This window comes from Hemiscyllium ocellatum, chromosome 25 (assembly GCF_020745735.1).
Source record: "Hemiscyllium ocellatum isolate sHemOce1 chromosome 25, sHemOce1.pat.X.cur, whole genome shotgun sequence".
NCBI classification, from domain to species: Eukaryota; Metazoa; Chordata; class Chondrichthyes; order Orectolobiformes; family Hemiscylliidae; genus Hemiscyllium; species Hemiscyllium ocellatum.
This window is the reverse complement of record NC_083425.1, coordinates 23,842,083-23,858,423: the sequence shown is the minus strand read 5'-3', so window position 1 is coordinate 23,858,423 and position 16,341 is coordinate 23,842,083. Positions and strand designations below refer to the sequence as shown.

Below are 16,341 nucleotides of genomic sequence, written 5' to 3'. Positions count from 1 at the left end.
CCTATTCACATTCCTGTCCAATTGTCTTTTAAATATTGCATCTACCACTTCCTCTTAGTAGGACCTAGGACCCCCTTACCTTGTAGTTGATAGTGTTGAAAGATTTTCCCTCTTCACTTTCCCAGCAGAAAACGGATCACCCAGCTATGAATGGCCAGAAGCTAATGTAACTGTGATCAAATTCTAACTACACTTCAACTTATAAATTAATCATTTTTGCCTTTCCCTTACAATGTAATTGCAAAACTCAAAATTACTTTCCAATCCATTATTTCTGCAAATATTTACAGACAATTCACTGAAGCAACAAATTTCAGCACATAAAATTTACCTTAGCTTTCAGTGAACAGCTAATTAAGTCACTAATCCCAGTACTGAATTGTCATGTGACCATTGTAACCCTAAACTTGAAAATCATTAAATTAAATTCTTTAATTGACAAATCTCTATTTACACTATAATCTGCAGTTTATTACAAAAAGTAATTTAAAACAGAATTAATATTTTATAAAGTCCCAGGAGGCCCTGGGCACAGATATGTTTATAAATTAAGTTTGCTAAGGCCTATGTTTGTTCCCTAATGTGGATAGTAGTGATAGAGAGAGAGAAAAAAAAGTTAAATTGTAACAGTGAAAGATGCAAGAGTTGGTAGCTGGTTTACAGATGATGAGATTTGATTTTGAAGTTGTTCTGGAGCAACAGAGAGGAATTATGGATTTGCCATTTTCTGGCATGGATAGTAAGGAGTTCCTTGTCATCTGAAAATAAAACTTGGGGGGGAGAAACTCATTCTTGTGCATAATTGCCTTAATTATTTAGAAAGCATTCCATTGTTTTCACGGTCATAAAAATGTAATTGTATTTGACACAAATTTCACTGTTCAACTCTTATATTCTTGTTTTTTCTTGTTTGCTTTTCTTTTAATCCCTTCAAGGTAAGGCCAGCATTAATTGTCTGTGAAGGTAATGGTGAGTTGCCTTCTTGAACTACTGCAGTCTATGTGGTGTAGCCAAACCTGTAGCACTATTAGGGAGTTCTGGGCTGTTGATGCAGGACAATGAAAAGCTATTTTGGAAATTGAATTGGGTCAGATGCTAATGGAAACTTGCAGGTGGTGGTGCTCCCAAGTCACCTACTGCCTTTGTCCTTTTAGCAGTAGTTGGTGCTGTGAAAGGAGTCATGGTAAGATGGTGCATGTGGGTGGTGTACACTAGATCAGTGCACTGCAATGGATATGTGCAGTGGATTTGTGGGTTTCTTTGTATTGGATGATATTGATCTTCTTGAATGTTGTTGGAGCTGAACTCTCTGGGCAAGTGAGAGACTGTGTGTTTTTCTTTACAGGCTGCTTTGTGCCTGAAAGAGATCAGTCTTTAGGAAAGGTTTAAAGGTAATATTTTCTGATATCTGAAATTGTTGAAGGAAGATTATGCCTTGACCTATAATAAATTATCCTGTTGTTCACTTGTTCAAATTTCACCCAATACTTTGAAATGGAGTTTCAAACACTTAAAGTTGATGACAATCTCAATGATGCCATGAAAGTTAATAACAAGATATTTCCCCTTGGCCAAACTCCTGTAAGTCTGAATCCCTGTATCAATGTTTATTTTGCCCTTGTAAGTGTTCATGATTTTTTTTTAAAGTGAGGGTTTTGAATTTTTTTCTAGAAAGAGGACTAGATTGAAAGATGGGCAGCACAGTCGTTAGCACTGCTGCCTCACTGTGCCAGAGACCTTGGTTCAGTTCCCACCTCGGGTGACTGACTGTGTGAAGTTTGCACATTCTCCCTGTGTCTGCATGGGTTTGCTCTGGTTTCCTCCCACAGTCCAAAAATGTGCAGGTTAGGTGAATTGGCCAAGCTAAATTGCCTGTAATGTTAGGTGAGTGGGTTGCGCTTTGGTGGGTCAGTGTGGACTTGTTGGGCCAAAGGGCCTGTTTCTACAGTGTAACTAAACTAATCAATTTCAGCAGATGTGACTTGAGTTTTTAAATTAATTAGGACTTGAGTTCTAATTAATAAATAAATAGAACCTGATGCTACTTAATGACTGCATCATACAACAAAATGGCAGTTCATGATTTTGGTTCCAAACTATTCAGCAATTTAAGTATTTATCTCAATTAGAGAATTCTAATGCCTTTGTTGGAAATGGAGATTGGGCTTTAGGCTCTTAGTAGGGACTGGGTAGGCTCCAGGATGATTGGCCTAGAGTTGGCTGACTGTAAACAACCTAAAACTTTACATTATCTCAAATCTAGAGTACACTGTGGCACTCCGGATGATTCACCAGCCAGTTTGGTTTCTTGATGGGGAGCGATTTTTCTTTTTTTCAACTGACTCCTGCTAGCTAATTCCCTAAGAGAAAATGACCAAACCTTGCAGGTTGGGCAGCAAGAAATATTAAAAATAAACTGGATAGTTCTCCTCCCTTTGACACCAGAAACATTCCAACTTGTATTTAAGATATTACTTTATCGTTTTACTCTTGGATCTTTGATTATAGATGTGCATTTAATAATAAAAAGGTAAATGGTGCACTCCAGATTAAAAAAATGAAAATTTAAGTTATGTGAATGCAATTGTTACTAGTATGAATTTTGGCAAATTATTTAAGCACTTGCTTATGAAGTGCATCTTGATGAAGGTATGGCTAAAATACTAGATGCTTAGGTTTGTATCAGCACAATAAAAGCTCAACATCTTCAGTGTACACTAGGACATTGTTCTAAGTTTGTAAGGTAGTTGGTGTCCCTGTAATACAAAACTGGAACAGCTAGACGAATGGTATAAAATGTTAGCTCTTAATAGGTGTGAGCGGGGGAAAAAAAGTTAGTATTGTGTATTAACAAAGATGTGAGAAATCCATTTAAGCAAAGTGCTGTATAAAAAAGCTCATGGATAGTGAAATATATGCCAGTAATAGTAGTCTTGAGTTCCCTATAAATATTGTGATCTTTCTTTGCAGGATCTAGTTCAGCTGTTTGTGAGCTTTTCATTAAAGGTAAATGCTTAAAAGGTAAGATACTAATGAAACAAAAACATCATTCAAGTATTGAGATGCAATCCCTTGTTGATAAATAGAACTGCCATCAGTTATAGAATTGGGCTGAATCAATTTTGAATCTTGAATGAAAACTTAAGCAAGTGTAGTTTGGAATGATCTGTGACCATGTCATTAATATGTGGCAAGGGAAATGTTGATCTGCACACTAAGTCTGTTTTATAATGTGACTGATGCAAAGTGGAATTGTTATTTATTTTAAAGCAGTTCCATTTATCACCAGCCACTTTGACCACTGCATTTTCAGAATTGCTCTTTTCATTGGTGATCACCACAGTGGCTCAGTAGTTAGCATTACTGCTTCACAGTAACAGGGACTGAATTTGATTGCATCCTATGGCAACTGTCTGTGTGGAATTTACACATTCTGTTTATGTTTGCCTGAGTTTCCTCTCCAGTTTCCTCCCATAGCCCAAAATGTGCAAGTGGATTGGCCATGTTAAATTGCCAAGTGTCTGGGACGTGCAGGCTAGGTGGATTAGCCAGTGAAAATGTGGGATTATAAGGATAGGGTAGGAGCATGGGTCAGATGCTCTTTGGAAGGTTAGTGTGGGCCCAATGGACTGCTTCCATACTGTAGGTGTTCTGATTTAGTAAAACAAAATACATAACTCTCTCCTTCACGAATTTCCAGGAAAAAAAAATGTATTCGACTAGGCCAAACCCCTTCAAAGTATGTTAGGATAGCCTAAACCCTAACCTTTTTTCTCTTAAAGGTAAAATGCATTCCAGATGCAAATTAAGAAAAACATACTTCATTTTTATTTTGTCAGTGTTTTAACTGTGTGGTTTAAGAATAAAAAAAATGGTTTAACTGTAACTGAAATGTTTATCAAAAGAATATGTATTCAGTACTACTAATTAACACTTCTAATATAGTAACATCCCATAACCACACCCTTAACAAAGGCAAATTCAGTCAAATAGATTGGGAGGGGGAGGACAAAATGCACTTCTTAAAGCTATGGTATTGTCAAAATAATTATAATATAGAATTGTTGGTGTGTAGTATTGTGAAAGCATCAATGTAGGGAGTAGTGAGATAATAATTTGACCATAATGAAATGACAATCTGCCCCTCTAAGGTGGCACACTGGAGGAAAAAGAACATTTTAGTTAAGGTTTTGTCCACAATAATTAAGTATCTATTTTAATAAAATTATTACAGCTTAGCCTTTTTTTCAGAAATATATTATTGAAAATAAATTGTAGACTTTTACTTTTATCCCCAGTTACAACCCTTGGGGGATAGTTAATCAAGTATATTCAAGGGTTTAACCAGCTTTACCCCATTTACTTCTTTAAAAACTTGGCCTGTAAAACTTTCCCACTTCCCCAACTGAGCTGGATGGAAATACTTGACTATGTATAATCTGATATCGTGGCAAAGAGACTTTGTTTGTTTCAAATCAGTCTCCCCGTGCCCACCTTTCGTCATTGAATAAACAATTTTTATTCAATGTCCAGTTGAACTCTAAAACTGAGGCCAGTTACTATAGAAGTGAATCTCCATATGCAATTAAACCCTGGCAGTGATCACAAAATAAGGTTGCCTTCATTTCTTCAGTAACTGGGATGGTGTCCTGTGATTTAAAACAAAAATTGAATTTTAGAAAATTATGGAAATATTTAAAACAAACCTCGAAAATGATTTTTTATCGTGTAAATTGACAATTCATTACTATATCAAATATTCAGGCAATATTTGATATTATTTACTAAACCGATAATTGCTAACTAGTTTTCACATTACAATATCTATGTTCAAACTTGCTGTGTTGCTGTAATGGTAAATGTTAACTTGGTTTTCTTACTAGTATTGCAGGATCATTAGAGAAGCTTTCCATATCATCATCTCATAATAGGCATCACCAAACTGAATCTCTCTCCTTTCTTTATAACACTACTTTTGTTCCAGTGAATCTCCACTTGTAACTATAACAGTCTTTGTTAATTGTAGAACAAATGTGCCCATTTCGACACACGTGTGGTGACAAGAATGTTGTATGCAAACACTGGCTCCGAAGCCTGTGTAAAAAAGGAGACCAGTGTGAGTTTTTGCATGAGTATGATGAGACCAAGATGCCACGATGCTACTTCTATTCAAAATATGGTAAGCCAATAAAACAAGAGCAGATGTAGACCATTCAGCCCTTCAACTCTGCCACTCAATGAGATCACAGTATATTTATTTCTATACATAACTTTGACATGAAAAAAATGATGCCTGACATGTGATGCCAAGGGCTGAAGTCTCAAGTAGTCATTCATCAAATATGGAAAGATCTGAAAGAACTCCAGAATTGAGGTGGTCTGTAGAAAGCATAGAAGCTTACAGAAATAATTGCAATTAATGTTGAGCCCGACAAATGAAGATCAGAATATTTCCTGTTTTAGCTAGAGTTTCTGCCCGTTAACTAGATCACTTTAAAATCGGTACACTGGAAAACGGTCATTGACAAAATAAGTCTGAATGTACATCATTGATTCTTATACTGACTGGGAAATACATAAAATGGAAAAGTTAGTTGGTTAGTGTTTCTGGAAAATCCTGGTTTACATTTTTGGTACAATTTCTAACTGACAACATTGCAAGAGCAAATCACTGGTCTGATGTTTTACATAAAAGTACATTTTTGAATAATTGACCTGAATTTTAACAAAGGATGTTAATACATGCAAGTCTGCCTTTGCATTCACTTGCAAGATTCTCATGTCTCCATTCAAACCCTTAGTGCAAAGTCAGACTTTTTGTATCGAAATGGATAAGCAAATATTTCCAATCTGTCATGTTTTACCAAATAATTCACCATTGTTCACATCTTTTGAGGGCTTGGATAATACTGTTTGGGTTTTCAAATACTTTAGTGGGCAAATGCCATTTGGTGTGGAATTAAATTGCAAAGACTGCAAACATTTAAAGTTCCATCATGGTCTGCCCCTCTAAGGTGGCACAATGGAGGATGGGAGGCATCAGTTAAGGTTTTATCCATAATCATGAAGATTGAGCGAAACTAGGATTGGGGATGGCTGCACAGATTCAACTGCAGGGAGTTCTGAAGAGGCATGCTGGACTCTAAGCACTAACTCTGTTTCTCTCACCACATGCCTCCAGACTTGCTGATTTTTTTTTTTTGCCCAGCATTTTGTTTCTGTTGCTTGGAGCACCTATTGGAAAATGACCTTTTTTGCTCTCTTACTTTTCAAATAAATAAATGGTCAGAAATTATGGGCAGATGTTGGTAGATGTTTTGATTGGTGCTTATCCTGGAATCCATGATGAAGGGCTTTTGCCCAAAATGTCAATTTTTCCTGTTCCTTGGGTGCTGGCTGAACTGCTGTGCTTTTCCAGCACCACTAATCCAGAATCTGGTTTCCAGCATCTGTAGTCATTGTTTTTACCCACTTGTAGGGGAAAAACATTTGACTTAGGATGATAGTGAAAATCTAGGCCGTGCTTTTAAATTTCACACACACTGAAAGGATCTTGACCAAGGTGCTGGAAAAAATGTTGTAACTTGTGGCTCTTTTCCCCAGCATGAGATGCTGCCTTCAGGCATAGGGCAAGGAAATAAATATGGAAGAAATTGCATTTATAAACCTGTCTTACAATACTTGTACTGTTGCTCCCTTAAAATGATAAGGGATTGAGAATGAGGAATCCATAGCAATTCTGAATAGGCCAAAAGAATCATTGGGGGAGGAGATTTAAATAAATTTTGTTACAACCTCTTCCATTTTCAAAGCAGCAGGGCTTGTTCAATCTGTCCATATCTGGGAATCCATGCATCTTCTTTTTCTTGACACCTTCCCAGAGTCCTACTAAGATTTAAATCTTCAATATGGTGCATTTCAGTCAAAATCTTCTCCATCCTTTTAAATACAAATAATAATATTGGGGCACAGGCCATACTGAGTCACATGACTTGCCTATTTTGGACACAGGTGAATGCAATAAGCAAGAGTGTCCTTTCCTACACATCAATTCGCGGATACAAATTCCAGACTGCCCCTGGTATGACCGAGGGTTCTGTAAATATGGTAAGTAACTGCAGACTTTAATTTTTCATTTTGCTCAATACTGGCCTTGTTACTAATTCTCTACTGCTACAAATGTGAATTCATCTTTGAGCACAAACATTCTGACTATAACAAACTATATTGCTGTTCTCTCTCTGCTGCTGTTGAAATCCTAGAATTTTCTCCAAACAGCACTGGGGAGGTACTTCATAAGGACTGCAGTGATTCAAGAAGTCAGCTCACTACTACCCCCTTGAGGACAATTCGAGGTGGACAATAAATGTCAGCAATGTCCACGACTCATGACCACTTTTTAAATGTCCTTCACAGTCCAAATTCTGACCAGCACCCTCTTAATTCTCTAGAAAACATTTTTACACTCCTGCAGGATTATTCCATATTATATTAATGAGTTTAACTGCCGCTGTTTACTTCTATAGAAGTATCTAAAAATAAACTGTTTTAACTCATGCTGGTCATCTGCAGAGCAATTAGCACTATATTATTGTGTTCAATCCTCCTGCTGTTTATCAACAGAAATAGTTTGCTACTCACCTGCAGTGTTTTTTTTATTCACTGATGGACTGTGTACATTACTGGCTGGCCAGCACTTATTGCCTGTCCCCAGCTGCCCTTCAGAAGATGAACTGCTACAGTCCATGTGCTGTAGGTTGACTCTCATTACTCCTTGGGGAGGGGATTCTGGGATTTTGATCCAACAGCAGTGAATTAAGAACTATCTATTTCCAAGTCCAGATGGTGAGTGCCTCAATATATTAGGATCTGGACAATATCCAGGCTTGGGTTGACAAGTGGCAAGTGATATTCACACCACAAAAGTGCCAGGCAATGACCATCTCCAATAAGAGACAATTGAACCACTGCCCCTTGACATTCAATGTGGGATGGTGGTGTTCCCATGTATCAGCTGCCCTCTTCCTACTAGATGGAAGTGGTCTGTGGTCTGGAGGTTGAAGAATTTTTGCAGTGCATCTTGTAGATACTACACACTGCTGCTACTGAGCATTGGTAGTGGAGGGAGTGGATGCTTGTGTATGTGGTGTCTATGAAAATACTTGTTTTAAAGCTTTTTGAATGTTGTTGGAGCTACACTGATCCAGGCAGGTGAGCGGTTTCCATCACATTCCTGATTTGTGCCTTATAGAAGGTAGACAGGATTTAGAGTTACGTAGAACATAGAAAAGTACAGCACAGAACAGGCCCTTTGGCCCACTATGTTGTGCTGAGACTTAATCCGAATGTAAAATATAGTAACTTAACCTACGCACCCCTCAACTCTCTGCTATCCATGTGCATGTCCAGCAGTCGCTTATATGTCCCCAAAGACTTCACTTCCACCACCTCAACTGGCAATGCATTCACAACTGTGTAAAGAACCTACCTCTGACTCCTTTTATACCTTCTTCCTAATATCTTCAAACTATGACTTCTCGTACCAGTCACTCCTGCCGTGGGGAAAAGTCTCTGGCTATTGACTCAATCTATTCCTCATTATTTTGTACATCTCAATCAGGTTTCCTCTCTTCCTCCTTCTTCTCTCCAGAGAGACAAGTCTGAGCTTATTCAAACTTTCTTACAGCAAGCCCTCCAGTCCAGGCAGCATCCCGGTAAATCTTCTTTGCGCCCTCTCCAAAGCCTCTGTATCTTTCCTATTACTCACCATCGTATTCCTATTCCTCTGACCTGCTTTTGCAGCCATTGTCATGTGGTGAGTTTCTGGTCAGTGATAACCCCAAGGATGCTGATAATGGAGGGTTCAGTGATAGTAATACCATTGAATGTCAGGGGGCAGTGATTCAATTGTCTCTTATGGGAGATGGTCATTGCCTGGCACTTTTGTGGTGGGAGTATTACTTGCCACTTGTCAGCCCAAGCCTGGACATTGTCCAGATCCTAATATATTGAACATGGACTGCTTCAGTATCTGAAGTTGCGAATGGTGCTGAAAATTGTGCAATCATTGTTGAACATCCCCACATCTGACCTAACCTTATGGTGGAGGGAAGGTCATTGGAGCAACTGAAGATGGTTGGGCCTTGGGCACTACCCTGCAGAGATGATCTATAGCTGAGGTGCCCTGTAATTTTCATTCTTTTTCAGTTAATTCTGATTTTTTTTTCTTTTGAAAGATCCATTGAATCTGTCTCTTCCATGCTCTCTCATTTCCAAACTATAATCACTCACTGCATTAAAATGGTTTGTTCTCCTTTTTGTTGTTCACCCCAATCAGATCAAGTCAGTATCCTGTAGTTCATGAACTTTCCTCCAAAGGAATAAATAGCTTCAATTTCTACAGACTGAATCATTGGAAATTTCATAGTTTGTAAACAAGCATAAAATGTCTTGCTAGCTTGGTTACCACGTTTTCTCAATCGGAAACAGCATGTACATAACACAAAGTAGAGTGGACAACATTTCTGATGAATGCTGAAAACTCTTGCATTAACAAGTAACATCAAAGAGAAAATAGTTCTGATCTGATTAATGATGAAATTGGGAGAATTGGAAACCTTGAGACACAATCTAAAGAAACTGTTTTCAGTTTTCATTAAACTGTTTGATCCAATTTGATTGAAGCTTAAGGTGAAGATAGAGTAGTTTAGAACACATCTCTATCTTTAATAAATTGTGTATTCAACCCTTTTATCCTTTTTTTTTAGTATATTTTTGATTTTGTTGTCGTCTCTATTTGTATTATGATTATTATAGTAAGTTTCCATATGTTTCTCAAACCCATCTTGAATCTGTCTTCATACATTTTCAAATATAAAAATAGAAATTACTTCTGCAGCAGGTCCATCATTTCAAGAGCAATAATGTAAGTTGATACTTCAGATCCTCCAGAAAGGGTTCAATAGAAAGAGCAAACTAATGTTTTTTGACACAGATGTAAACTTCCAGAGTTTGAGGTATCTTATTTGATCTCAATTATTACAGGTAGTCTTTCCAGTTTACAATCCATTGAGAATGTTGACCCCCCCCCCCCCCCCCCCAAAAAAAAAATCATTATCAGCTTTGCATTTTGAAGTAATTTTATTTTCCCTTCAAACCAAAATTAAGTTTCACTTGCTGAATGAATAGTTCTTTTGCTATGTTTATTACTGGTAAATTGTATATTGGGAACTAAGAGCTGTGTCAATTGTAAGCAGAGGGCTAAACTCACAATAGTCATGGCATCTAGACTGACCTTGTGTGACTTTTGTAAATTGCTTGGCTTTAGTACATCAGATTATTGAACAGCCTGAATGTAGGGATGGACCTTCTATACTCTTTTTTTTTGCAAAAATAACAACTGGGAACTAATGACAATGCATTGACATTTTTTAAAAGATGTGCATGCATAAATTTTAATTTTGCAAAAGTAGTGTGAATTGACAATATAGTTTACAAAATTCACTCCACTGATCTATTTCTGTGGCAGGCCCACTGTGCAAAAACAAACACACCAGGAAGATAATCTGTGAGAATTATCTGGCTGGTTACTGCCCTGAAGGAACAGCATGTAAACTTTCACAGTAAGTTTTCTCCAAATTATATTAGATAGTGCTGTCCTTGGCTAGTTGTTACAATTGATATCTGGACAAAACTTTTTAATTAGTTAAATTAAAATTAAATCTGTTGAAATATCAAATAACATTCTCAACTGTTTTTGTCAAACATTTGAGTCTTTTAATCAGTTGAGTCAGTACTGCACTTGCATCTGACTAAGGAAGTTGTGGGTTCAAACCTCCCTTCAGCACTTGTCCATGTAAAGTCAGAGCTACTGAGGGAATGAAGCATCATTAGATATGCTCTAATTCATGAGGCATTTACCGGGCAAACTCTAGATCTTGTTTTGCGTACAAGACTCCATGGCACTTTAAGGCTGAGGAGCTCTCCTTCAACTGACATCAATTGCTCACTTCTATCTTTTGTGGTTTGTGATATCTTGCTGGGTACAACTTGGTAGCTGTGTTGGCAACCCAGCAAGCTGACTGCATGGCACTAGATGGTTAACCAGGAGTGAACTACAATTGAGGTGCTCTATTATGCCAAGGGATATATAATTACAGGTTATATCAGACCAATAGAATACAGTCATAGTCATAGATGTACAGCACAGAAACAGACCCTTTGGTCCAACTCATGTTGCAACTATGTATGCTCCATCACTTTTTCTCTGGCAGCTTATTCCATACACTCTTCACCCTCTACATGAGAAAGTTGCCCCTTAGGTTCCTTTTAGATCTTTACCCCCTTTCCCTAAAACTATTCCCTGTAATTCTGGACCTGCATGTTATCAAGCTTCCCGAGTGATGTTGTAATTGCATTCACCCAGATATGTAGAGGCTATTCCATCACACTCTCAATTTATGCCTTTTTTAGATAGTGGATAGGAGTCACTTGACAGGATTTCAGCCTCTGACCTGCTCTTGTAGCCATGATGCTTGATTGGTTCAGTTTCTACACAATGGTAACTCCACAAGAAGAGATTGGGGAAATCAATGCTTGAAATGCCTTTGAATGCTAAAAAGTAATTACAGGATGCTGTCTTGGAGATGGGAGTTATCAGCGCAAGTCTCAATTTTGACCCATGTTTTGTTGCATTTGGACACCAAATGCTTCAGTACCTAAAGAGTTATGAATGTTGCGGAATAGTGTGCAGTTATCAAAACAGCCCCATTTCTCACCTAATGGTGGTGGGGAAGGCATTAATGAAACAGCTAAAGATGCTTGGGCCCAGCATACTAGCTTGAGGATCTCCTACAATGATGTCCTAGAGCGGAGATGATTGGCCTCCAGCAACCACAACTATTTTCCTTATTCTAGGAATGACACCAACCAGCAGATGGTTTTCTACTTGATTCCCATTTGACTTCAGTTTTGCTAGGGTTCCTTGTTACCTCACTTCTGAATGTTGCCTTGATGTCAAGTGCAGTCACTTCCCTACCCCCTATCAAAAGGAAATATGCAGTAAGGGGAATAAAAGACTTGTATCAATGCAGGAAGAACTTTGTTTTTCTGGATTCAAATAGTTAATAACTAATTACTTATCCCATGTTTTTCAGTCCAGGTAATGAATTTACTGATTGGAACAATGACCTAAAGGTACATTTCAAGAATGTATTTTCTCTTGAATAGGCTTCACTGAAGCACTAGTTGTTGAATGTGTGCAGTTACTGATACAAAAATGATGTTTGTTTAATAACTAGCAATGTTTATAGTGTGGTCTATTGACAAAAGAAAAATCATACATTTAAGATACCTTAAAAATTCAAGGACAGCCAATTCAACTTAGAATCTAATGGTTTCATCATTTATTTACAGGATTTAGCATCTGGGGTTGATTATGTTGATGCTGATGGCTAAATACAAGTCTAGATATTCTTTACTTCAGAAAAACAAAATATATATTGTGAATAAATATTTTTTAAATTTGCAGAGTGCAAAGCTTTTAACACAAATAAAGGAGTGGAGTCAGTAGTGTTCACTAGCCTGCCAGGTTACTTCAACATATTTACCAGACACATTTAAAAAGTGGTTGGAAGTATTTTAATTTGAAGCCTCCATTCTAATTCTGAATGGGCAGAAATGTTTCACTTCAATTACCACATGAATAGGACTGATAACATAATTCAGTTGGTATTTTAAAATACACCAGTCATTTTGATTGGCATTCATGATATTAATTTCATTTCATTTAAAGTGAGAAGGTAGCAAACTGTCCACTCCCTAAAGATCATTTAGAAACCGTATCCCTTCTCTATTTTTTTTAGTAAAAATGGAAGTGAAATGTGAATGTAAAAAAAAAATAAATTAAATGAGCTAATCACTCCTAAAATAACTTAAAAGTAAATTGGATTCCTAAAGGTCAAACTGGAGTTAACACCATGAAGAGAAGAAATTCCATTACTTTTATTTTTTTGAAAAAAATGTATGGAACAAGTTGATAAAATTATTTTTTAAGGTCCCCTGGGCCAGATGGGATTTATCCAAGGATTCTCTGGGAAGCTAGGAAGGAGATTGCTGATCTTTGTCCACAGGAATAGTGCAGGAAGACTGAAGGATAGCAAATCTTATCCCCTTAAGAAGAGTAGAGACACCCCTTGGAAATTATAGACCAGTGAGCCTTACTTCGGTTGCTAGTAAAGTGTGGAAAGGGTTATAAGAGAGGGTTTATCTTCCTCTGGAGGGGAAGAAGTCGATGGATAGCCAATACTGTTTCGTGAAGGGTATTGCATGCAGTTCTGGTCACTGCATTATAGGAAGCTTTGAAAAGGGTTCAGGAGATTTACCAGGATGTTACCTGGTATGGAGGGAAAGTCTTCGAGGAAAGGCTGAGGGACTTGAAGCTGTTTCATTAGAGAAGGAGGTTGAGAGATGACTAATTGAGATATATAAGATAATCAGAGGGTTAGATAGGATGGACAGAGAGCCTTTATCCTCTGGCGATGGCTAGCATGAGGGGACATAGCTTTAAATTGAGGGGTGATAGATATAGGTCAGATGTCAGGTAGTTTGTTTACTCTGTAGTAGGGGCATGGAATGCACTGCCTGCAACTGTAGTAAACTTGCCAATTTTCAGGGCATTTAAATGGTCATTGGATAGGCATGTGGACGAGAATGGAGTAGCGTAGGTTAAATGGGCTTCAGATTGTTCCACCAACCTGTGGATCCAACAAGGGTCAAAGGGTCTCTACTGCACTGTTATGCTCTAATAATTTTCAGCCATAAAATGTTTACTGTCCAATGGGATTGAATGTTTGGAAACCATTTAATGTTTGCATCAATTCACTGATCTAGTTTTCAACAGTATCAATTGTTAAGTTTTAACTTGGAGTATCAATCCAAGTGTGCATTTTTATAATTCATTGATAAATATGAAGAAACTTCCCTCCAGTGGAATGACATAAGTGAAGATTTCTTTCAGGGAGCAAATGGAAAATTAGTCCCTATCAAAAGATAAGATTGTTCTTAGCATGAATTTCAGATGTAAGATTGCAAGGCAGCACATCTGAAAAATGTATGATTAAATCATTACTTCCCACCAACTCTGTATTGAGGATTTTATTTCCCCAGCAAACATGATATTGGCTTTGAAATGGATTTTGACCACCAGCATCAGCGATATACAAATACTTGTACTGGCCATAGCTTGAACACACAGCACATAATTTTTGTGAACTGATTTGTGGAAAACACACAACACAGCTCATTGGTTGAATGTTTGGTTTGAGAAACAGCATAAAACATGAGTTATGTTAACATGGTAAAAATCAAATGAAGGCAAGCATTTATTGATGTCCTTTGCCTGGGCCACTTCCAAATTGTCACTGTTTTGCTGTTAGCTTCCAGCAAACATTAACATAAATTTCCCATGGAGAATCTGTACAAAGGTCCAATTTAGCCGTTTAATACATCCTCTTCCATGAAGGAAAATCGGTTATGATATTCTCCCAAATTTAGCTTAAGGTCAGAATTACATGTTGAATGTTCTAAAAGGACCTTGACTGGCAAAGTTTCTCAATCTGCTGTTGGAATATAAAGATCTATGGTAATTATTGAATATTGGAATGAAGAGGCTTCCAAAATTTTTCTTCACTCAATAGCACTGATTTTTTTTTTACCTTGGCTGTTAAATAAAAAAAATTGCATTCTTCAATAGGAAATGTCTGAGATCCCACTTTTCACAAAGGACAGCACCGTGGAGACAGGTCTGGGGAGGCTGAGTCTGTCAACAAAAATGCTTCAAGGTATAGAACATTTATTTCACATCAACTATAAATATTTAAAATTTGCTACCTCCTAAATGATTAACAATTGATTACAAATTTTACCATTTTTTTTGTAAAATTGATTATGATGAGGATGTCACTGGCTAGGCTAACCGTTATTGCCACAGGGCAGTTAAGAGTCAACCACATATGCTATGGATGTAGAGTCACATATGGATCAGACCAAGTAAGGATAGCATTACTTTTCGCATCCCCACCCCCACCCCCAACACCTCCTACATCCAGCCCCACAAAGGAGATGAGCAAATAGATTCCTGGTGATCATTAGACTCTTCATTCCAGATTGTTATTGAATTCAAGTTCCACCATTGCTGTACATTATCTGGGTCTCTCAGTTAACAGTCCAGTGTCAATACCACTGGGCTGTCTCCTCCCCATATTAATGCTAGTTATTTGATAATGGTGTTACTTGAATCAAAAACTCTTAAGTCTCCAGGTTTTATATATCAATACTATTTTGTAATTCTACCCATTTTGGTGGGAAGGGAGAAGAGGAGGGCTGAGGATAAAGACTCAAAACAAAATTCAATTTTTATTTGAGCAAGTGTTTGTCGCTCATCTGTTCTTTCCATTATGGAGCAATTTAATTTTTTTAACAAATTTGTATGTTTTAAGGAGAAAAATACAAAAGTGCTTCATGCTATGTTGATCAAGCTGTCCTTGTACATTGTTGTGGTACATTGGACTTCCTCTTTGTATCTAACAAATGAACTAATTGAGCTTGATTTGTTTAAAATAGCTGAAGTAAAAATGTATTCCTAGATCAAATATGAAAATAACAGTTTAAAAGCTAAACAAATATTGCTGCTTGAAATGAAATAAATTATTGTGCAACTCAAATTTGAAATTTCTCCTCTGCCTTCAGTGCAGGGAAAGGGACACCACCTGAACCAAAGCAACGACAAATGTCAAACTCTGACAACTACAGCAACTGTGTAACTGGATCTGAAACCCAGGACTGTCAAACAATCTAATGTGCAGAATGACTTTTATCCAGTATTGCAAAAGTTCAAAAAATGATGAAAATTTTATTCTCTTTTGCCTTAAGCTACATAAAATTGAGCTTAAAACGGTTTGAATGGAAAGTAGATTATTGCACTAAATCACTGTTTTCATCTCTTCTGTCTGAAGTTTTGTTCTCCTTCCTCGAACTAATTGGATTTATTGTTTGGCTAGTTCCAAGAGGGTGCTCACTCAAGAGGTTATTATCCACATGTGGATAATGCTCCTGTAAAGTATCTTGGAGTGGTTTATTATATTCAAGAGCTATATAAATAGAAGCTGCTGTTGTTATTTGCAGATCTGCACTTAAAGCATGAACCATGGACATGGGTCAGGGATCAATCTCCCTATCTGAATTTTTTTTTCCCTGACCTGATAACTCCAATTAGTCCATTCTAGAATTGCTATGACTGTCCCCTACTATGCTGACCCTGGTCTGCTCCACCAATGGACTCTA

The 16,341-nt window shown here is 37.3% G+C and overlaps 1 protein-coding gene across 1 annotated transcript; it reads left to right on the top strand.

Annotated features, from left to right (window-relative positions):
- The first annotated feature begins 636 nt into the window (after positions 1 to 636).
- Positions 637 to 15,856, top strand: LOC132827964 (cleavage and polyadenylation specificity factor subunit 4-like). Its single transcript, XM_060844818.1, has 6 exons — positions 637 to 739; positions 2,971 to 3,021; positions 5,027 to 5,179; positions 7,012 to 7,107; positions 10,529 to 10,622; positions 15,748 to 15,856. Exons 1-6 carry the CDS (start codon positions 637 to 639, stop codon positions 15,854 to 15,856), a joined length of 606 nt encoding a protein of 201 aa, XP_060700801.1.
- The last annotated feature ends 485 nt before the right edge of the window (positions 15,857 to 16,341 follow it).